Source organism: Aspergillus pseudodeflectus (assembly GCF_044049435.1).
Source record: "Aspergillus pseudodeflectus strain CBS 756.74 chromosome Unknown BJX68scaffold_19, whole genome shotgun sequence".
Lineage (NCBI taxonomy): Eukaryota > Fungi > Ascomycota > Eurotiomycetes > Eurotiales > Aspergillaceae > Aspergillus > Aspergillus pseudodeflectus.
In genome coordinates this window covers 158,374-178,859 of record NW_027263795.1, presented here as the reverse complement: position 1 = coordinate 178,859, position 20,486 = coordinate 158,374, and the positions used below count along the sequence as shown (strand labels likewise).

Sequence of the window (20,486 nt, the reverse complement as noted above, 5' to 3'; positions counted from 1 at the left end):
ACTAGCACGCGCTTTTCCAGAAGTAGGATCGATACCATCGATCCAACGGTAGAAATTGAAGAAGAGGCACTTCCAGGTTATCTGGCAGAACGTTACTACCCTGCCAGAATCGGAGAGGTCCTCAATTCGCGGTACCAGGTACTGGCAAAGCTCGGCTTCTGATCGGCATAAACAGTATGGTTATGCCGAGATCTAAAGTAAGACTCGCTTGATTGCTTGGTCAAATCAACAAACACGGATATCTTGAAGTGAGAGATGCTACCGAGTTCTAAAAGTCCACATTTAGAGTAGGCGGCCACTATAAGAGGTAGAAGTCATGAAGGACCTAAGAAAGAACACCCTAGCAAGAATCATGTTAGGCTTCCCTTGACTACTTTAAAGTAACTAGGCCGCATGGTGTGCATCCATGCCTTCTTTATGCACTAACTGGCGTTGATATCTACGATTTCATGAGCTGCCCTAAAACTCCTTTAACTCACTATACGCTATGTCCTTCTTGCACTAGATTATTTGCACTGAGAAAACATTATACACACAGGTATACCAGCCTGCTACTAGCCACTTGTCGCATTTCAGCTAATCTCGTTGCGTATGAGATGCCTAACCAAATAATCTCCTCCTCGGGATCGGGGATGAATCAATCCTTTCTGGGTAGAAGAAGAGAATTATCAGATCCGTCTCCTAGAAAGCAGCTTCCAGAACAAACAATATATTCTACCCGTGGAATGCCTGTGTCAACTAGGCAACCTGTACTCTCTGATCCTGGAGAGGCCCGAATAGCAGAAAGCGGCAATCAAGTCGGCCTTGTCATGCCAAGTTTGTATTGAGAACTAGAAGTGATGCTAGAGATGGAATGGGATAACAAAGTTGATGTTTGGGCCGTGGGCCAAATGGTACGAGCCAATCTTCACTGGGATAATATGCCTACCCTTTTTTTTTTCGGAATATCATCTATTCTGATTCCAAGCATGGACACTTTTCGAGAAAGGACACTTTTCCGAGACTCCCAACCTTGATACTGAACCTGACCAAGCTAGACGATACGCAGAAATGATTGCTTTGCTAGGGCCGCCCTCCATCAGATTCCTGGAACCAAGCCAAAACAGTCTGAGATTCTGGGATGAGAACGGTGAGTGCTGTCGAATGTCAAATTTCTCAACCCCATGAGATGCTAATCTACACAGGCAATTGGCGAGGCCGTGCTGAGATCCCAACACAGACCCTTGAGGAACGTGAAATACGTCTCGAGGGTGATAATAAGGCATCGTTTCTTGGGTTCTTACGCAAAACATTACAATGGCGGCCCGAAGATAGATCGGCTGCAGAAGAGCTCTTGGCTGACAAGTGGGAACGAGGAGACGACTATTGAGCCCCGACATCTTCATGGGAGCAATCAGAAGATAGACTGTGCGAGGCCCTGGGGCTTATTTGAGTTGACAACGAAGGATAATCTACGCTTGAGACTGCGTAGACAAACGGAGAGAAGGAGTCGTACGGTGCGATAATGAAACTGTTTGTCGAATAGCTGAATACTGCTGTTTAAAAAGGGTTGTCAGCGGTCCCACTAGAAGGGCGACTGCAGATGACAGTCACTAGCTGATATAGAAACTGCAGCAAGGCCTCCCGGCCGAAGGCCGTAGTCTATACCCGGGCAATGGTCCAAAGCCAAAGCCAGAAGGGGGTCCTTGCATGCGTTTGCTGCATGTCTGGCTGAAAAGGCATGCCAAAATCTCCTAGACCCTGGAGCTTTTACGCGCCGGAGGGCTTTGGCGTCTGGGGATGGCAAATTCATAGGCTCGGCCTCTGAGGAAGTTGTCCGCCGCAAATCACCGTTGATCCGTTTCTAAGCCACCAGGCTGAGAAGTGAGTCTGTAATACCCCAGGCCGGGAGCAAACGGGTAGCCTCGACTGTCAACAAGAGATCCGCTCTGGCCATGAGATCCCCGCCTAACTTATGCTTCCGTTCTACCCTATCGAAAGGGGAAATAGTAGAGCCCCTTTGTACTGCTCGTAAAACAGAGTGTGTGGTTTGAGATTGACCCCGGTGGCTCAATGATGGGTGCTGCGCATGAGACGAAGGATGATGTATGTCACACGAGAGTCTTGAGAAGGCGCACTATTACCTGCGCCTGATAAGAACTCCTGGGGATGGCCTTCTGCTATGCATCTCGCACGCATTCTGTTATGCACTAAATTTGCGCCTCTGCTGAGCTTGACAACCACAAACACTCGACATATCGACGGTGCTGGATTGTACTGGGTATTTCCCAGCTGCGCTTATTGATATCACTTCAATAATCGTTGCTGACACGCTCGCTATTAGCGCTAGCCAAAGGGGTGGTTGCAGGGAGCTGCACGAAAGCGTCGCCTCGGATACTGTAACGATTTCGTCTTGTCCTCGAGGAACTGGTGCGCCGAACTGAAGGTTGAAGGGAGTAACTTTCGGCATGGGCCTGGCTCTGACTGCAATTGTCTGTTGTGAGTTGGAAGTTGGATGTTAGATGTTGGTTTTAGTTGTTTGCCCCAGCGCTGAGCTTATCGCTGCCTGATTGCTGCTCCTGCTGCGCCGCCGCGGCGTGCTCCTCGTTTCCGCTTTTCTCCCCCGCGCACATCCAGCTTCATTTACCTTTCTCCTCGACCAAAACTCCGTCCACAATTTTGCAACGCCCGCCATGCCGCAGCAATTGAGCTCGAAGGACGCCTCCCTGTTCCGACAGGTGGTTCGCTATTACGAGAACAAGCAGTACAAAAAGGGTGAGTTCTGAACTCCAATTGCCCACGCTGGTGTCGATGTCTTATGTGGGCGGACGTAAAAGGCTGATTATCATACTTTTCTCTTCTTATTCTTTTGAGAAAATAACAGGCATCAAAGCTGCTGAACAAATCCTCCGAAAGACTCCGAACCATGGCGATACGTTAGCGATGAAAGCTCTCATCATGAGCAACCAAGGACAACAGGAGGAGGCCTTCGCCCTGGCGAAGGAAGCGCTGAAGAACGATATGAAGTCTCATATCTGCTGGCACGTGTACGGCTTGCTTTATCGGGCAGAGAAAAACTACGAGGAGGCTATCAAGGCGTACCGATTCGCCTTGAGGATCGAGCCGGAATCGCAACCCATCCAGCGCGACCTCGCACTCCTCCAGATGCAAATGCGCGACTACCAGGGTTATATACAGAGCAGGACCACCATGTTACAAGCTAGGCCCGCCTTCCGCCAGAATTGGACCGCTCTCGCCATCGCGCACCACCTCTCCGGCGATCTGGAAGAAGCTGAAAAGGTGCTGACGACATACGAGGAGACCCTAAAGACACCGCCGCCGCTATCGGACATGGAGCACTCCGAGGCTACATTATACAAGAACATGGTTATTGCCGAGTCAGGAAACCTTGAAAAGGCATTGGAGCACCTGGAATCGGTGGGACACCGCATCTCCGATGTGCTCGCGGTGATGGAGATGAAAGCGGACTATCTCCTCCGCCTCGGCAAGAAGGAGGAAGCCGCCGCAGCATACACTGCCCTCCTAGAGCGCAACTCAGAAAACTCCCTCTACTACGATGGCTTGATCAAAGCCAATGATATCTCCAGCGATGACCACAAGGCCCTGAAGGATGTGTATGATTCATGGGCCGAAAAGTACCCGCGAGGCGATGCTCCTCGTAGAATTCCGCTGGATTTCCTCGAAGGAGATGACTTCAAGCAGGCGGCTGATGCGTACCTGCAACGTATGCTGAAAAAGGGTGTTCCCTCGCTCTTTGCGAACATTAAACTCCTCTACACTAACACCAGCAAAAGGGATACCGTTCAGGAACTCGTAGAAGGATACGTTTCAACCCCTCAATCAAACGGTTCCACCGACGGCTCTGCCGCTAAGGACAATAACGACTTCCTCTCATCCGCTTACTACTTCCTCGCCCAGCATTACAACTACCACCTTAGTCGGGACTTGTCCAAGGCCATGCAAAATGTCGAGAAGGCTATCGAACTATCCCCTAAGGCTGTTGAGTACCAGATGACCAAGGCCAGAATCTGGAAGCACTATGGTAACCTCGAGAAGGCAGCTGAGGAGATGGAGAAAGCCAGGAAGATGGACGAGAAGGACCGCCACATCAACTCCAAAGCTGCCAAATATCAACTCCGCAACAACGAGAACGACAAGGCACTACACAACATGAGCAAGTTCACTCGAAATGAGACCGTGGGCGGTGCTCTGGGCGACCTTCATGAGATGCAATGTGTGTGGTATTTGACAGAGGACGGCGAGTCGTATCTGCGACAGCGCAAGCTTGGTCTGGCCCTCAAGCGGTTCCATGCCGTTTTCAATATCTTTGATGTCTGGCAAGAAGATCAGTTCGACTTCCATAGCTTTTCTCTACGGAAAGGCATGATTCGTGCCTATGTTGACATGGTTCGCTGGGAAGACCGCCTGCGCGAGCATCCGTTCTACGCCCGGATCGCTCTTTCCGCCATCAAGGCCTATTTGCTTCTCCATGCCCAACCGGATCTAGCTTATGGCCCTCTCCCTGTCAATGGTGGGGGCGAGGCCGATGAGGCCGAACGGAAGAAGGCATTGAAGAAGGCCAAGAAGGAGCAGCAACGGCTAGAGAAGGCCGAGGCAGAGAAACGGGAGGCTATCAGAAAGGCTGCTGCAAACCCTAAGAGCACGGAAGGAGAAGTCAAGAAAGAAGATCCAGACCCTCTTGGCAACAAGCTTGTCCAGACACAGGAGCCGCTCAAGGATGCATTGAAATTCCTTACGCCGCTACTAGAGTATTGCCCCAAGAATATCGAGGCCCAATCCCTCGGGTTCGAAGTACATCTACGAAGAGGTGCGTTCAACCCCTTTCCCTCACAATAGTATACTATGGCTTAACTGGTCTTCTAGGCAAATATGCACTTGCTCTCAAGTGTCTCTCCGCGGCCCACTCTATCGATGCCTCCAACCCCACTCTCCACGTTCAACTGCTCCAATTCCGCCAAGCTCTAGACAAGCTCTCCGAGCCACTTCCACCTCAGGTCGCGGAGGTCGTCGACTCGGAATTCGAGGCTCTCCTTCCTAAATCGCAGAAGCTCGATGAATGGAACGCCTCTTTCCTCTCCGAGAACAAGGACAGTGTACCCCACAAACATGCCTACCTCACATGTCAACGGCTTTTGACACCCGAGTCCAAACCGGAAACCGAAAAGGAGCTCGCCTCGACCCTGGATGCAAGCATTGTGTCCCTCGAGACAGCGCTTGCGGGTCTAGACCTGCTCGGCGAGTGGGGAAGCAACCAGGCCGCGAAGACGGCCTACGCAGAAAAGGCCAGCAGCAAGTGGCCGGAGTCGACCTTGTTCCGAATTGCTTAGTTCTACCTATTTCTGTTGGTGTTTGAGGATTATAGTTGGTCTTGTTGTTGGTTTCCATGCATTTCAGCGAAGCCTATAGAAACAAGATTCGATTCTGGTTTTTTCTACACCGACCACACCGCAAAGAAACCATGTACGAGTATAGGCAGGAAAAAACTGGAGATTATTCTCTGAACTTGGAGTATATACTAGCAAGCTACAGAAAATTTATGAGCAAATGACGCAATTTTTTTTCTTTCCCACATGGTGCGTCAATATCATAGCGACCCAAGATGGTGAACCTGAAGCTTCTAAGCTCAGTTGATGACGTCATGACATCACCGTTGGACGACCCGGCTACGGTCGAGGCCCGACCCAGCTCTCAGCCCTGTTATTGGGTCCATTTTGACTTGAAATGCTTCCAAAGTCCACAGCAAGGACCGCATCAAATGGCCGTTTGGCCAAGCCAAAAGCCCTGCGAGTCTATTCGGCAGTCCTTGCTTTAAGCCCGCGCGTCGTTCTCGAGCAGGTTCGTGCATCATTGGCGAACTACTCCGTAGGCATCCAGATGAAAAGCTAGAAATCGACGATTCGATTTGTCCAAACGACGATCCTGCCCTCCCACCTTTGAATCAGTGCCAAGTACTCAAGTCAATCGTAATGGATGGCTATCATGATATCATCCCTGCTCGTCCTCCCTGAGCTATACTTGTTGATTGCCGTTGCACGCAAACGTCACTCTGACCTGATACCAAGGAGATGGGACTGAACTTTCTATAATACTTCTTCCTAGCTTCCCCTCTTTGCTGCGACTTTCTTGCTTGAACTTTTCCCTTACATTCCAACACCAACTATTCCCCGTGATTACCAGTGATACCCCAGTAACGCATCCCTTGCTACAACCTTGATTTGTTTATTTTGCAACCAACACCCGAGCAAACCCTCCTCCCTTTGATTGGATTCCACATCTCAATTGAAGGACATAATCGATACCCGTGAAATAATCTCATCCCACCACCTATTAATCCTAATTGCACGTTCTCTTGGCTGCGGATAGCGCCCAAAGCCTTTCATCATGCCTTCCCGAGCGGTCAATGTTCCCACAGATACCCGACAGAAGGAGAAGGTTAGTTCTCGCTGTTACTATACCATTGAGAGTGATTTGTTGCTAATCCTTGGCGTATAGGATATCAATACAAAGCTGCAGCTGTATGGCATGTTCCAAGGTAGGAGACGAGCCCACTTGGTATAGTTCGAGAATCATTGTTGACATGAACAACTAGCCTTCAAGTATGGCAAGCTCCCAACAGTGAGTTCATACCTTCCTCTAAACTCTACTCAAAGGCCCCGCTGACCAGCGTCCCCTTTGTCCCACAGAACAAGCAGTGTGACATCGCTTTGAACTCTGCCCTGGCCTCAAAGGCCCTCACGAAGCCCTCCCCAGAACTATCCGAGGAAGGTCGAGTCCTTGTTGAAGATCTGCGGAAGGTCATTGAACAGGCAAAGACACTCCTCCTTAGCAAGAATGACGGTCAATTGCTCCAGGAATTCATCTGGGAGGCCGAGCACATATCTGCGGATGAGGTGCAGAAGCCCGATGTTGCTGTTGGCAAAGAGTCCGCCGAGCAGGATGCCGCAAGGGCACGAGAGGGATTGAAGTCCCTTGGAACCCTGCTCATCACTAATGGCGAGTTCCGAAAGCTTGGTGAGTGGACATCTTTCTGTTGAGATTTATTCACACTCTGACATGCTACCTAGTAAATGACGCCATCACTATTGCCCGCGATATTGCTGGCGATGCCTCGCAAAAGGCCGCCAACAAAGTCCGTCCTTCTGAAGAGCAGTTGTCCCAGGTTGATCAGCCCGCTGAGGACAATGTCTGGCATGAGAAGCCTGACGTTGCTGGCTACCGAGACCAGTTCAAGTCTCGTTTCAGCAAGAACAAAGCCGTGAGTGTCACTGCTTTCTATAGCTTAGAAACATCTGCTAATGTCCAAACAGCAGCAGCACGCGACCGATGTTGCCAATACAGGCTTGCAGGCTGCCACCGGCGGCCAACAGCCCAGGGACACCTCTGATGTTGACCCTCATGCTGGTGTCAATGCTGCCGCGCAGCACGCCCAGGAGAAGATCCCTGAGAACCAGAGAGGACGTGCCCAAGAGCTCAGCGGCAGGGCCGTTGACTACCTGTCCGAGAAGATTCCGCCGGAGCGCCGTGATCAGACTATCTGGCGCCTGAAGAAGATGATTATTGAGATCCAAGGCCACCGTGACTGTGAGTAACCTCTTTAGTCGTTCTAGCACGATGATGCTAATATTATTGGCGTACAGACCAGGAGGCCATCGAAACCTTGCTTGATCTCGCTGAGAAGTATGGTGGCCGTGGAAGGCACATGGCTCAGCAGGGCTCCGGAAGTGTTCAAGGAACCCGAGGCAGTAGCTCGGTCCAGAGGATGGAAAAGAACCTTCGTGTAAGTAGCGAAAGTGATCTTGGCTCAAACTGGAGGAGCCACTAACTGCAAGCAGACATTGCTCGAGCGTTTCGCCAACAGCACGTCCCTCGATGACCTCTTCGATGCTCTGGAGAACATCTACCGCGATGCTGATAGAGACCCCGAACTCAAGGGTTGGTTCAAGAACATGAACACCTTCATCCGGTAAGTCCCAAGAGAGCTGTTTCCTCTACGCACGATCCTAATATACATTCCAGCAAAACTCTGCAGCAGCAAGGCTACGTCATGCAGGACGACTGGAGCCACCAGTACGATGAACTGGCTGAGCACGGCCAGTTCCTTCTTCGTGACCGCTACAGGAGCCACACTGATCGCGTCCTGGACGAGATCAAGTTCCTTGGTACCCAATTCAACCAAGATCCTCAGAACAGGGCCTTCCGCGACTCGCTGCAGAAGCTGTTCAAGGACCTCGGCCGCGATCAGGACGGCAACGTCAAGTTCAAGAAGCACCTCGTCAAGGATATCAGGGATGTCATCGTCCCTGCCGTGTTCGAGAAGATCCGATATGTTCCCGTTCCGCGAATTGAGGTGTCTGACCCTATGGCCGATGTGGTAAGTAAAGCTTTGCATCTCTCATTCTCTCCAGGTGGGAGGAATGCACGCTAACAAGATCATAGGTCATTGAAAACCTGGTGATTGAGAGTGACAACCTCATGCCCAATGTGGTCGAATTCGGAAGCGACAACTACTTCCGCTGGGGCCGCAAGAAGATCAGCAACAAGAAGGACAACAAGATGATGATCTCAGTCTCTGGCATCCAGGCCGACCTTCGAGACGTCAGCTACTACATCAACAAAAAGCAGGGCTTCCCCTCCATCACCGACACCGGTATTATGGACATCTTCCTCGGCGGCGAGGGCTTCTCCTTCAAGATCGCCGCCTCCAGGGCGCAGAAGAAGGACCGCCAGAACTTCGTCAAGCTCGACAAGGTCACGGTCAAGGTAGACGACATCGACATCAAGCTCAAGAAGTCCAAGCACAAGGTCCTCTTCACCGTCTTCAAGCCCATGCTCTTCCGCGTCGTCCGCCCCGTCATCCAGCGCGTCCTCGAGCAGCAGATCCGCGACGCCTTCACCAAGGCCGACGCCTTTGCGTACGAGGTCCACCAGGAAGCCAAGCGCGTGAAGAGCCATGTGCAAGAGAACCCCGAGGACGCCCCCAACATCTACAACCGCTACATCAATGCCATCCGCCGCAAGATGGAAGAAGGCAAGCGCCAGGCCCAGCAAGTCGCCCAGCGCGGTACAAAGGTCCAGACCACAACCACCCTCAAGGGCTCCCTGTTCCCGGACATCAAGCTCCCCGGTGGCATCACCACCAAGGCCACGGAGTACGACGAACTCGCTCGCAAGGGCGACCGCTGGGAATCTCCCATCTTCACCATCGGCTCCGCATCAGAGTCGAGCAACATCCCCAAGCCAGACGACATCACTCGCAAGCCGCACGAAACCGCTGAGAGCAAGCTCCGTGATCGTCAGACCACCGGCGGCGCCGGCACCGGCGCTGGTGCTGCTGGCGGTCTCGCTGCTGCCGCTCCTCAAGGGCCCGCCGTCAACGGTGGTGCCCTAGCCGGTGGCCGTCTCACCGACGGCGGCCCTTCAGTCGGTGGCCCGACGGTAACCGGTGGTGCTCCAGCCCTTGCCAATGGTGGTACCGCAGTGACCAATGGCCACACGAAGCACTACAACCCTGTCGTGAGCAATGGCCATGCTAATGGTCATGCAAACGGTCATGCTAACGGCCACGCAAACGGCAAGCCCGCTCAGGACATCTCGGCTATCGCGGGCGTGCAGCCGACCTTTAACCCTCAGACCGCGTAATTCCACTTAGATCGCGGTCTAGGTCGGGTTGAAGTTAGAGTGAAGAGCTCTGTTTCTCTCTAGCAGTGTAACACCTTATTTCCTTTGTTCTTCCCTAACGTAACAGAATACCTAATTGTCACGGTCGCTTGGTTTCGTCTGGTTCTTGATTCCCAACTGGTTTCTGATTTTTGTAAGAGTGACGTTTTCCTGTACTATTAGTCTTCAATCGAGTACCCTCTTCGTTCTTACCATCCGTCTTGTGTGCAGTAATCCTCCAAGGCGTAGTTCGAAACAAGTTTGTAGGAAACTTAAACATGGCGCTTCTATTAATCATCTATAATCAACTTTTCTTAATCGTAAATAGTCCCTCCCTTACATCTGGTTGAAGTACTTCTCCCACCCGAGCTCCTGCATCTTCGTGTTCTTCACCTCCATGTTCTCGACCCGAGCATTCTCTGCATACGCCTCGACCTTGCGCTGGATGGCAGGGTCGAACGCACCGATGATGCGAGCGGCCAGGAGGGCAGCGTTGATGCTATTGTTGATGCCGACAGTGGCGACGGGGACACCTATATTAGAATGTTAGCACCGTTCGATCTATAGGTGAGTTATGGGTTTCGGAAGGAAGACATACCTCGCGGCATCTGCACGATGCTGTGAAGACTATCAACACCGTCCAAGGAGCTTCCCTTGACCGGGACACCAATGACAGGGAGAACGGTATGCGCAGCAGCCATTCCGGGGAGGTGAGCAGCACCGCCTGCAGCAGCGATAATCACCTTGATTCCCCGCGCGGCGGCAGAAGCAGAGTACTCTGCCATGAATGTCGGGGTGCGGTGAGCAGAGGTGATATCGACGGCGGGCTCGATGCCAAAGTAATCGCGGAGGAGCTTCAGGCCGGGAACCAAGGTCTTGAGATCACTGTCCGAGCCCATCATGACTGCGACCTGGGGTGCGGGCTTTGTGGGGCCCGACGGGGCGGGTTTCGTCTTGATGTCGGTGCGCTGGGAGCGGATGTCGTCGACGACATCGATGAGGGGCTGGATGTACTTCTCTGCCTCGTGCATCGTGGGCGCCGTGACTGTGACGTGGCCCATCTTGCGGCCTGGCTTCGCAGCGCCCTTGCTGTACAGGTGAATTGCGGCGTTGGGGATTGAGAGGGCGGCTTCGGCGGCTTTGAGGTGGGTGTCTGGGGCGGCGCCGCCGATGATGTTGAGCATGATGGAGGGTTGGCGGATTTGGACGCTCTCGGGGGGAATGGGGAGGTCGAGGATGGCGCGGAGGTGGGTATCAAATTGGGAGAGGGCGCATCCTTCGATGGTGTAGTGGCCGGAGTTGTGGACTCGGGAGGCGAGTTCGCAGAGGAGCAGAGAGTTGTCGTTCAGGAGGAACATTTCAACGCCGAAAGCGCCCTTGCCCTCGAAAGTTGCGACAGCTTTACGGGCGAGCTCCTGGGCCTTCTGGTTGATGTCGTCGGGGACGTTGCGCGCGGGGGCATAGACGAGCTTGCAGATGGAGTCTTCCTGAACGGTCTCAACGGTGGGGTATGAGAGGACGGAGTCTTTAGTCTTGATGACCATGACGGCAAGTTCCTGTGTTGTATCTTGCGTTAGACAACATTGTTGTACAGGGTGCGGTAGATTCAACCTTCTGAAAGTAAGCCCATTTCTCTGCGTATAATGGGCGACCTTTGAGGAATTCGAGAGCATCGGGGATATCGTCCTTGGAGTTGACACGGTAGTTTCCTATCCAACAAATCCAATTAGCTATGTCTGAGACTATGTGAGATCTTAAAGGTCCTGACTCACCACGCCCATCATAAGCCATAGTCTTCGACTTCAGCATCAACGGATAGCCAAGCTGTTCCCCGGCCTTGGCCAATTCCTCCGGTGTGTTCTCGATTAGCTCGCGATGCTCCGCCATTGGGATACCAAACTTGGCGAGGTGCTCCTTCTGGTTGAACTTGTTCTGAATCGTGCGAATTGCCTGCCAGCTGGGCTCAATCTGGACCTGCGAATCAACCTCCTCCAGGGCATAGGTGTCGACATGCTCAATCTCCGCGGTAATAACGTCGCACTTGTTCGCCAATTCTCGGACGGCCTCACGCTCCTTGAATGAACCTGTAACATGGCCGTCGTGGTAACTGATTTGCTTCGCCGGGGCGTTCTCCGCATCGAGGACGTTGACTTGGATGTTCAGTCTGTTGGCGGACTCGACGAACATGCGGCCGAGCTGGCCACCGCCGAGGACGCCGACCTTGCGAGAATTCCACATTTTGGTGACTAGCGAGAGGTAGATTGAGGGGTAGGTCGAAGACTGTAGAATTGCGGGATGAATCACAGGAAGTTCGCGAACCCCTCCGTGGCTCCGCAATCGGCCTAATCAGGAAAAATTGGAAAAAATCCGGTATCATCACGTGAAACACGATAAGCATTCCGAGAGGTCACCAATCACAGCTGAAGGCTTGACGGGAAAGCCGCCGATGCCCCGCAACTAATAACACAGCGGCAGGCCGTAAGTAACACGGTACGGTAATCTGTACCCATGTCATCAGTTGTCGCAGCGCAAAGCATCGCGTTCCTGAAGCTTAAGCTTGTTTCTCGCATCACCCCGACTGGCCCGCGCCTCAGAATCTCCGGGAGAGATGGCTTTAGGTACTTGCCCCTCCGTATAGCCTTTAGGCGGTCACATCCGGATTCTCCTTTTCTTGCATCTTCGTTGGGTAACCCTTGGAGCTCCCGCGGACTAACGTCGTCATTCGGACAGATGAAGAGAGCTTGGAGATAGCCGCCAATGGCGGCTTGATGGATCTGTACGCCAATCCCACAGTCAAGAGTACATGTCAGAGCCGTTTCGTATGCTGATAACCTCGCCGCAGTGATAAATGGCCGGGAATGGTCGAACCGTTGCTTGAGCGACTGGAGAACGTGCGCACGAGGGCTCCATCAATCCCAAATAATCGAGGCAATATAGCTCACACAGTCACCACAGATCATCTACAATGCCTTTCCAATGCCCGAAGCCCCTCCAGAGCCGACGACCCCTTTCCGATTCCACCAGCAATACCTGAACCCAACCTCATCCTTTCTCCACGATCCGAATTCCGTCCCCTCTAGCAGCAACAAGGAAAATGCCGCTCCGCCAGACCTCCAGACTCCTCCCCGTCCTCCTCCCTCATCAATTAATCCTCCGTCGTCAACGGAACGCGTTCCCGACTCACTTCCCGCGTCTCAGGTAGGCGCTTCAACGACAGCTCTCCCCGCACCTCTCCTCCTGATTCACCAATCTATCCAATCAACTCTGAGATCGCTTTTCTCTTCCAAACCCCCACACACTATCCAACGACTTGCGGAACTTATCCTGCGTCCCAACGCGCATTATAAAACACTTCCCGCTTATCTACGAGCTGTGGATCGGGTTATCTCCGTGACGAGTAGCGCCGACGTTTTCCCACTTCCGCTGCAAACTACAGCGCAGCCGAATGGCACGATCAATGGCGCAGAAAATACATTCATCTTGACTGATAATTCGTTGGGGAGTGACGAGTCTTTGGGTGGTGCTCTTCTGACCCCGATCCCCTGGCTGAACAATGCTACGTCTCCGGGAGCTGAAACAGCGGGGTTAGGCGAAGGTGACTGCCTCCTTCCGTTGCTTACCCATAATCTTCCCTAATGTAATCTTCTTTGCGCAGTCTCCATAACAACTACAGTCCCCGGTCTCCAGCAGCAACTTCTCACACAACCCGTCGATTCAGCCACACAAGAGCCACAGCCGACCCTCGCCGCTTCCGAAGTACCAGAGGGTGAGATGACGGCAGAGCCTACAGAGGAAATTCCTCACGCACGGGGGCCTGCTGTCCTAGGTGTAGAGGATATGGGCCTCCAGGACGGCAAGGGGGTGGAAATGACGCTGCTCAGGACGGATGCTGGAGCAGACAATCAGCCCTCCTCGGTTGGTGAACCAGCCGCTGAACAACCAGCCGCCCAGGTATCTGGCACCGGAGCGGGAGAGAGCACAGCGACCACGACCACGGCTGTATCTGGAGATGAGGCCGACGGGGACGGAGATATCACACTGTCCGATGAGCCCACGATACCGCAGGAGGCCCGGAAGCGATAGCAGGCTTGAATTTAGCTCTGTGGAGGCGGCGAAATGAAGAATGAACTGGCTTGGTGCATGTGTTGCTTGTGTTGCTTGTATCTTTGGACTTTTACTGCTTGTTTTATGAATGATGACCTGAAATCTGACCTCCTCGAAGAAACTCTTTACCTGTGGCCGAAATAGTGCTCAGACGGAAGCAAAGAAGGGAAGGTGCTGTGCGCTCGCAGCTGGGTAGCTCTTTCCTTCCATGAACCCCGTGTTGTCCGCCCAATCAAGGAAGGTGCTATGTACCCATTGCACTTTCCAAGATATAGAAATGGGAAAACCCCCCCGTTTACTACCAACACGGCAGGCACGACAGGCAGCGGCTTAGGTCGCTCTTCCCTCTTGTGTTGTGTATCAATCTGACCATTGAAGGAAGGAGCAACCGTTGCCCGCTCTTTACTGTTATCTTCCAAAGACAGATATAGAAGGAACGACCCATCCCTCACGAAAACGGCAGGTGCAACCGTGGACCACCTCAGTAGCTCTTTCCTTCTACGTCTTATAATGAGCTCCACAACGGAGGAAGGCACGATTATCGGAGACTGGGTAGCTCTTTCCTCCTATGTGCATCTAGGTATGCGACTAGAAGAGGAAGGTGCAGCCATTGGTGCTCCTTCCTTCCTTTGTAAGAATATATGACAAGAAGGAATGACCTTTAGTTATAGAAAGACAATATGGCAGGCACGGCCGGGGAACCCTTGGGTCGCGCTTTCCTCAACGCTCAACTACAACTATAGGGTAGGTGCGATGCATGCAGTTGCCCAACCTCTCCGTTATATATTTGAAGACTTTGGGAAGGAACAACCCGAGCAATTGATTAAAAAAGTTCAGGCACGACTGGGGAACGACTCGATCGCTCCTTCCTTCAATACTCAACTACGTTAGCACGGAATGTGCGATGCACTGCAGTTTCTCTATTCATCTCATTCATATGTTGGGAAAGAGCGACCAGTGACCGCGGGCGTGGGTTAGCTCTTTCCAGTTTTGGGTCATCCAAGGTTGATGAATAGAGAAAGGTTGGACTGAGCCTCCGGACCATGGTGCGCTTTCCCTTTTCATCTGTTGAGTAGAAATGGGACGGAGCAATTCCTCGATACATAACATGGCAGGTATAACCCGTGATGACTACCTGGGTATCTCTTGCCTTTTCAACATGCTACCAGGTCCATGCCCGTATTCACTGTTACGTTTTTGTGCAGAAGGGATCTAAAGGTAAGAGATGTAATGTTTTTCTTCATTGTAAGTTGGTATAGGACATTTGACGTAAATGAGAAATAGGTATCTTGCGAGAAACATCATGCGAAAATCGGAAACAACCACATCAACACGATCAGCAAATAAAAGTCATCAAAAATCATGCGAATAGTCAATGAAAATCAGACAGCTGTCTCAACCGTCTGCAGAGGAACGTAGCTTGGCTCGTAGTCCGCCGTCCGCACCGGGCGTCCGGTGAAAACTGATCCAATCCGGGCAGCTGTGCCCTGGATCCATAGTATAGGGCGGCTTCTGCGAGCGGCGCTGGGGGTTGCGTAAGAGAAGAGAGTCGCCTCCAACCAGTTCTTCCGGGTGCTCTCAGAGGCAGAGTCAACTTCCTTCTCAAGGAGCTCTGCGTCCATCCATGACGGGCGTTTCCAGAAGTTCAGGAGAAGACTGCTCACGACGACGGAGACGCTGGAGAGGGCCATCGCAGCACCGGCCGCCATTGGAGGTAGCATGAACCCACCGAAGGGGAGGAAGAGACCCATGGCGAATGGAAGACCGATGACGTTATATGCGCACGCCCAGACAAGGTTGAGTTTGATGCGGTTAAAGACCGAGCGTGACAGGGCGAGACTCGCAGGAACAGACAGGAGATCATCGGGTCTCATGAGGACAATGTCGGCAGCTTCCATGGCCACGTCGGTGCCTGAGGCGAGGGCAATACCGACAGAAGCAGTAGCGAGGGCGGGGGAGTCGTTGATGCCGTCTCCGACCATTGCGACGCAGTCACCGGTCTCTTGAAGAGCTGCAATGATGGATCGCTTGTCGGACGGGGAAACGGAGGCGTGGACAGAGTCGGCTGGAATACCAACGGCCGAAGCCACCGAGGCAGCAGCCGCTTGCGAGTCTCCGGTGATCAGTGAGGTTGAGATCCCCATGCGATGCAGTGCTGCTACGGCAGCCACTGCGGTTACCTTGATGGTGTCTTGGAGCAGAATGGTGCCAGCAAAGTGTCCATCAATCGCCACATGAATTTGCGTTATGCCGACCTGACAGTTCTTGGACCCTGGTGCCTCGGACGCCTGTTCAACAGACTCTGGAACTAGGATATCTCTGGATCTCAAGAAGGAAGCATTTCCGATCAGCACACGGTACCGAATGCGCTCAGCATCAGAAGATGGCTCGACCAAGGCAGAGATTCCTTTACCGACACAAGCGTCAAAGTCACCTAGGCTTCCAGGAAGTCCAGTTTCACCAGCATTGCCCGATTCGGTCCGTGCGGCTGAGTAAATCGTTTTGCCGATGGGGTGTTCGCTGTTCATTTCCGCAAGCCCAACAATAAGCCACCAAAGACGGCGGCGCCAATCATTCGATGTCCATTGAGGCTCAACCTTGGCTTCCGCTACGCTCATCTTCCCTGTCGTCAATGTTCCAGTTTTGTCAAAGACGACGTGGGTGATTTTTGTTGCGGCCTCGAGGACGGCGCCACCCTTGACGAGAATGCCTTGGGTCGCGCCAACACCAGTGCCAACCATGACGGCCGTAGGTGTACTAAGTCCCAAAGCGCAAGGACAAGCAAAGACAATGACGGAGATACAGAGCTTCAGGCAGACCATAACCTTGCCACCGCCATTTTCGGCGATGAAAATCTTCGGAGGGTTGGGAAGTAGGTGGCTCACAAACATCCATCCGAAGAAAGTGATCAGGCCGAGACTGATGATGCTGGGAACAAAGTATCCGGCCACGAGATCGGCCATCCTCTGGATGGATGCGCGACTTGTCTGGGCATCCTGGACCAGTTTCACAATCTTGCTGAGTTGGGTATCCTTGCCTGTGCGAATAACCTTGAAGTCGATCGCACTGGTGCCGTTTACCGTTCCCGCGATGACGGTGCTGCCCTTGACTTTGTGGATGGGAAGCGCTTCTCCAGTGATCATACTTTCGTCAACATAAGTCTCGCCCCGGATCACAATTCCATCCGCCGAAACCTTGTCGCCAGGATGGAGTATGATGATATCTCCGACCTCAATGAGCTCAGTAGGGATGATCTTGTGGCTCACAGATGGGCCTGAGCTCGATGAAGTTGGCTTCTGTTCCTCTGGGTCCTCCTTTGTCCATTGCTCCGCTAGCTTCTCGGCCGCTATCGGGTCCTCGTAGATAGTTGTCATTGAGGGGGCGAGAGACATGAGTCGAGAAAGCGCAGCAGAAGTTTGACCCTTGGCCCTATTTTCCAACCATCGCCCAAGGGTGATGAAGGTGATAAGCATGGTGCTTGTGTCGAAAACAGTGCTGGGCCGATCATGCGGCTCAAGGACAATGGCAACGGCCATAATGAACACACTGTAGAAGAATGCTGCGGAAGTGCCAAGCATGACAAGGACATCCATGGTAGGCGCGCGGTGCTTCAAGGACTTGAATGAAGTGACGTAAAATCGCTTTCCAATACCAAATTGAATGGGAATGGTGAGAAACAGGCAAGCAACCTCCCCGAGGTAGAGGCCTGGAATGATCTGAATCGAACCAAAGTCGAGCATTGGGAGGTACATGGGCAATATCATGTTGATCAGAAACACTGGGATCGCAAAGGACAGCGAGATCAGGAAGGCGCGCTTCCACTCCAAGACCTCTTTAGTCTTTGCCAACGACTCCAATTGAGCGTTGTTGTCGTCAGCATCCGCCAGTAAAGCATTGTAGCCAGCAGCTTCAATTGCCGACACGATTGAACGGATACCAATAACGGAGGTGTCGTAGGAGACCACCAATTTTGACGTGGCGATGGAAATAGCAGCTGACGATATACCCGATCTTTGCAAAAGGGTATCCTCAAGCGCAGCCGCAGCGTTGGCGTCCCGCAGACCATGAAGGTCGAGTGTAATCCGACTCAAGCCACCCTTTTGAGAGTGCGACAGAACTTCCGAGACTATCTTTGCATCAAATCCCGCGTCTTCGATCATGTTGATAATCTTCCTGGACGTAAGCGTATTGGGGTTGTGGGTGATAATCGCTCGCTCGGCGAGCAGACTGATGTTGAATTGAATGACACCCTCCACGCCGTCAAAGGCACCCTGCACACTGGAAGTACATGCACCGCATGTCATGCCCTCAATGGCAACAGTAGTGACCATCGATTGCGACGAGGGATCTGTAGAATCCTGGGAACCGCGCGGACCGCTTTGGGGCGTGGAGGTTTCCAGCACCCGTGCCCCAAAGCCACGATCCTCGATTATATCGGCAAGCTGCTCCGCTGAGATCGTCGACAGATCGTGTTCCACCACCGCTCGCCCAGAAAGCAACGAGACGTTGACGGAGCGCACACCAGGCGTCTCCGTCAATCCGCCTTCAACTGCGGATGTGCAAGCCCCGCATGTCATACCCTCCACTGCCAACGTTGTGGTCGCGACGGTTGCGACTTGTTCGTTGGTATTGCTGCCCAGCGTTGGTATTGACGAACTGTCCGTGGATATGACCGCTGCATCGAAACCGCAATCCTCGATCATCTCGGCGACTTTTTCGGGGGGAAGGAGAGTGGGATCGTGGTGGATAACGGCCCTGCCCATCATCAGACTCACAGACACCTCACCGGCGCCCTCGACACCTTTAAAGGCGCCTTCCACGGCAGAGGTGCAGGCGCCGCATGTCATCCCCTCCACGCTGACGGTTGTGGTAGCCATTTGCGGCGTTGGTCGGACCGGCGAAGAGCCAGCGCCTATCGTATTCGACACCGCCATCGTATCGACGGGCAAAGATAAAGAACCAGGCGAAAGAAGCCGGAGAAAGGTTGTTGTCACCGCATACGAGCGACCGCGGAAGTCCCAGGGATAAAGAAGAGCTTGAGAGAAGAAAGGGAGCCTGCGGCACGCGAAAGGGCGTGGGCGAGGCCTGAAGTAAGAATGAAATTACTCAGATGGGGCGGCGGAAGCAACGGAATCCGATCGCTCTTAAGGAGTCTTAGCAGCGCTGCATTCAGTCGCACTCGGGGAGATAGGCGCTTGGTATTAAGTATTCCAGCAAGGGAGAAGATAATAACCTCAAAGCTATTCTCCGGGTAGGGCCCATCAAGCTCCAGATGAACTATCGATTCAATAACCCTTGCTCATATCATGCTAATATTCATCATCTGCCCCCATTGTTCGCGGAAGAGCGGGATATTGGGGAGATTTTCTGGAATCTTGGAGGCCTGCGAACGGATCTTGGCGGTATTGGCGTCGTATTAATAATTTCCAGGCGCCATTCCTCACAAAGACAATGAGTACCGGACGATCATTCAGCAAGGGCCCATCTCCCCTCCAATAGGCTTTAGTTATTCTTGAATTGACTCTTCAAGGGCTCAATCGCCGGAGCAGAGAGTTGCTGCTGAGGATGGCGCAATACCCTGGTACAAGGCGTAACCGTATTGTTGAAGAAAATCAAGCTTGGCTGCTAAATCCCAACTGCAGAGCTTTGATTGATACGTGGTCTTTTCTTTCAAGCTCTCATCAGCAAGATTAACCGAAGCGAGCGGTTGGTAATAACTTGATATACTTGAGGCGCTCGGAGATGGACCTCATGTACTCGAAACACCGTCCGCCTTGGGTAGTCGTTTCAACTACAGTAGGATGACGCTCTATGAAACTTGAAACCCCTCCACCATCCGCCTGTCCACTTTTCGAACAATGCAGGATATATCTTGCGTTGCGCCTTTTCACCAGACGGAGGAGTTCGTCGATCCAACTTTAAGCACAGCTCATTGTGAACGACAATTGCGCGAGATGTGATGCTTTGACGATCAGCAAGTAAACTACCCGTAAGTCGCTAGCGGGCAATACGATCATGTTCAGAAACCACGAGTATGAGCAGAACAACCGAATTCAGGATGCGTAAAAGGATCAGAATCAGGAATTGCGCGACTACGAGACAGGTCTACCATTTTCCTGATTTGCAATGACACCAATGGGGTCGTTGGGCGTGATTAGAAGCTGCCACCGGGGACTCAAGAGGCAGGAGTAGGACGACCTTGAGGACTTGAGGGCCATGGAGGGCCCCAAGACTGAAAGCCCTTGATTCGTCCGCAATTCATGGTGGCTTACGCTGGAATGGTGTTGATCCGCGGCGACGGCGGGAGTCGCTCATGTAATAATGTTCTGAATGGGGGCACAGCCTAAATTACTGTGTAATCCACAGTTAGTCAATAATTGATTGAAGAAACCGAGTACCTAGTAGTAGAAGAGTGCCACGCAGGTGATTTACTGTTGTAAAGCCTGAGGCTACAGATCACGTGCATCCTTCCTAGGTGTTTTGGCTCAAGTACGGAGTAGTTGCATCTCCTCTACAGTGTCTGCCCTGCAGTTGGTAATGGAATCTGGGACTTGCCACGAAACAAACAGTATTAATCACTCTGCGCTTCTGTAACTGCTCGCTGTCAGACCAATAGCCGCTAATCCTAGCAGATGCGAGCTGGCGGAATGAAAGTCGAATACGGTATTTTATTCTATCATGCTGTGCAACTTCCACTAAGTGCA

At 52.5% G+C, this 20,486-nt stretch overlaps 6 protein-coding genes across 6 annotated transcripts; 3 read left to right on the top strand and 3 right to left on the bottom strand.

Moving 5' to 3' along the window:
• Positions 1-1,488: 1,488 nt before the first annotated feature.
• Positions 1,489-2,515, bottom strand: BJX68DRAFT_236427 (uncharacterized protein). The gene has a single exon (XM_071040014.1). It carries the CDS (start codon positions 2,447-2,449, stop codon positions 2,183-2,185), a length of 267 nt encoding a protein of 88 aa, XP_070899484.1. The 5' UTR covers positions 2,450-2,515; the 3' UTR covers positions 1,489-2,182.
• Positions 2,516-2,626: 111 nt separating this feature from the next.
• On the top strand, positions 2,627-5,574 carry BJX68DRAFT_236426 (peptide alpha-N-acetyltransferase complex A subunit NAT1). The gene is made up of 3 exons (XM_071040013.1): positions 2,627-2,754; positions 2,864-4,828; positions 4,885-5,574. Exons 1-3 carry the CDS (start codon positions 2,673-2,675, stop codon positions 5,346-5,348), a joined length of 2,511 nt encoding a protein of 836 aa, XP_070899483.1. The 5' UTR covers positions 2,627-2,672; the 3' UTR covers positions 5,349-5,574.
• Positions 5,575-5,744: 170 nt separating this feature from the next.
• On the top strand, positions 5,745-9,873 carry BJX68DRAFT_236424 (uncharacterized protein). Its single transcript, XM_071040012.1, has 10 exons — positions 5,745-6,453; positions 6,514-6,553; positions 6,611-6,636; positions 6,705-7,032; positions 7,086-7,276; positions 7,329-7,602; positions 7,659-7,798; positions 7,854-7,984; positions 8,038-8,392; positions 8,458-9,873. Exons 1-10 carry the CDS (start codon positions 6,403-6,405, stop codon positions 9,658-9,660), a joined length of 2,739 nt encoding a protein of 912 aa, XP_070899482.1. The 5' UTR covers positions 5,745-6,402; the 3' UTR covers positions 9,661-9,873.
• Positions 9,874-9,938: 65 nt separating this feature from the next.
• Positions 9,939-11,980, bottom strand: BJX68DRAFT_236422 (phosphoribosylaminoimidazole carboxylase ADE2). The gene is made up of 4 exons (XM_071040011.1): positions 11,451-11,980; positions 11,290-11,387; positions 10,277-11,234; positions 9,939-10,211 (listed from the first exon to the last, which is right to left on the bottom strand). The coding sequence occupies exons 1-4, from the start codon at positions 11,914-11,916 to the stop codon at positions 10,015-10,017; spliced, it is 1,719 nt and encodes a 572-aa protein (XP_070899481.1). The 5' UTR covers positions 11,917-11,980; the 3' UTR covers positions 9,939-10,014.
• A 210-nt stretch (positions 11,981-12,190) lies between these two features.
• BJX68DRAFT_236417 (uncharacterized protein) lies at positions 12,191-14,100 on the top strand. The gene is made up of 5 exons (XM_071040010.1): positions 12,191-12,296; positions 12,409-12,454; positions 12,521-12,569; positions 12,634-13,273; positions 13,334-14,100. The coding sequence occupies exons 1-5, from the start codon at positions 12,287-12,289 to the stop codon at positions 13,759-13,761; spliced, it is 1,173 nt and encodes a 390-aa protein (XP_070899480.1). The 5' UTR covers positions 12,191-12,286; the 3' UTR covers positions 13,762-14,100.
• Positions 14,101-15,001: 901 nt separating this feature from the next.
• Positions 15,002-19,123, bottom strand: ctpA (Cu(2+)-transporting P-type ATPase CCC2). Its single transcript, XM_071040009.1, has one exon. The coding sequence runs from the start codon at positions 18,714-18,716 to the stop codon at positions 15,165-15,167; it is 3,552 nt and encodes a 1,183-aa protein (XP_070899479.1). The 5' UTR covers positions 18,717-19,123; the 3' UTR covers positions 15,002-15,164.
• Positions 19,124-20,486: the final 1,363 nt, after the last annotated feature.

Excerpts from the sequence above, each read along its gene's own strand:
- ctpA (XM_071040009.1), bottom strand. The coding sequence starts at position 18,716 with ATGGCGGTGTCGAATACGATAGGCGCTGGCTCTTCGCCGGTCCGACCA.
- BJX68DRAFT_236427 (XM_071040014.1), bottom strand. The coding sequence starts at position 2,449 with ATGCCGAAAGTTACTCCCTTCAACCTTCAGTTCGGCGCACCAGTTCCT.
- BJX68DRAFT_236424 (XM_071040012.1), top strand. The coding sequence starts at position 6,403 with ATGCCTTCCCGAGCGGTCAATGTTCCCACAGATACCCGACAGAAGGAG. Across the intron at positions 7,277-7,328 it reads GTTTCAGCAAGAACAAAGCC|CAGCAGCACGCGACCGATGT; the intron begins GTGAGTGTCACT and ends ATGTCCAAACAG. Across the intron at positions 8,393-8,457 it reads CTGACCCTATGGCCGATGTG|GTCATTGAAAACCTGGTGAT; the intron begins GTAAGTAAAGCT and ends ACAAGATCATAG.
- BJX68DRAFT_236426 (XM_071040013.1), top strand. The coding sequence starts at position 2,673 with ATGCCGCAGCAATTGAGCTCGAAGGACGCCTCCCTGTTCCGACAGGTG. Across the intron at positions 2,755-2,863 it reads GAACAAGCAGTACAAAAAGG|GCATCAAAGCTGCTGAACAA; the intron begins GTGAGTTCTGAA and ends AGAAAATAACAG. Across the intron at positions 4,829-4,884 it reads CGAAGTACATCTACGAAGAG|GCAAATATGCACTTGCTCTC; the intron begins GTGCGTTCAACC and ends CTGGTCTTCTAG.
- BJX68DRAFT_236422 (XM_071040011.1), bottom strand. The coding sequence starts at position 11,916 with ATGTGGAATTCTCGCAAGGTCGGCGTCCTCGGCGGTGGCCAGCTCGGC. Across the intron at positions 11,235-11,289 it reads AATGGGCTTACTTTCAGAAG|GAACTTGCCGTCATGGTCAT; the intron begins GTTGAATCTACC and ends GATACAACACAG. Across the intron at positions 10,212-10,276 it reads CATCGTGCAGATGCCGCGAG|GTGTCCCCGTCGCCACTGTC; the intron begins GTATGTCTTCCT and ends ATTCTAATATAG.
- BJX68DRAFT_236417 (XM_071040010.1), top strand. Across the intron at positions 12,455-12,520 it reads AATGGCGGCTTGATGGATCT|TGATAAATGGCCGGGAATGG; the intron begins GTACGCCAATCC and ends ACCTCGCCGCAG. Across the intron at positions 13,274-13,333 it reads AACAGCGGGGTTAGGCGAAG|TCTCCATAACAACTACAGTC; the intron begins GTGACTGCCTCC and ends TTCTTTGCGCAG.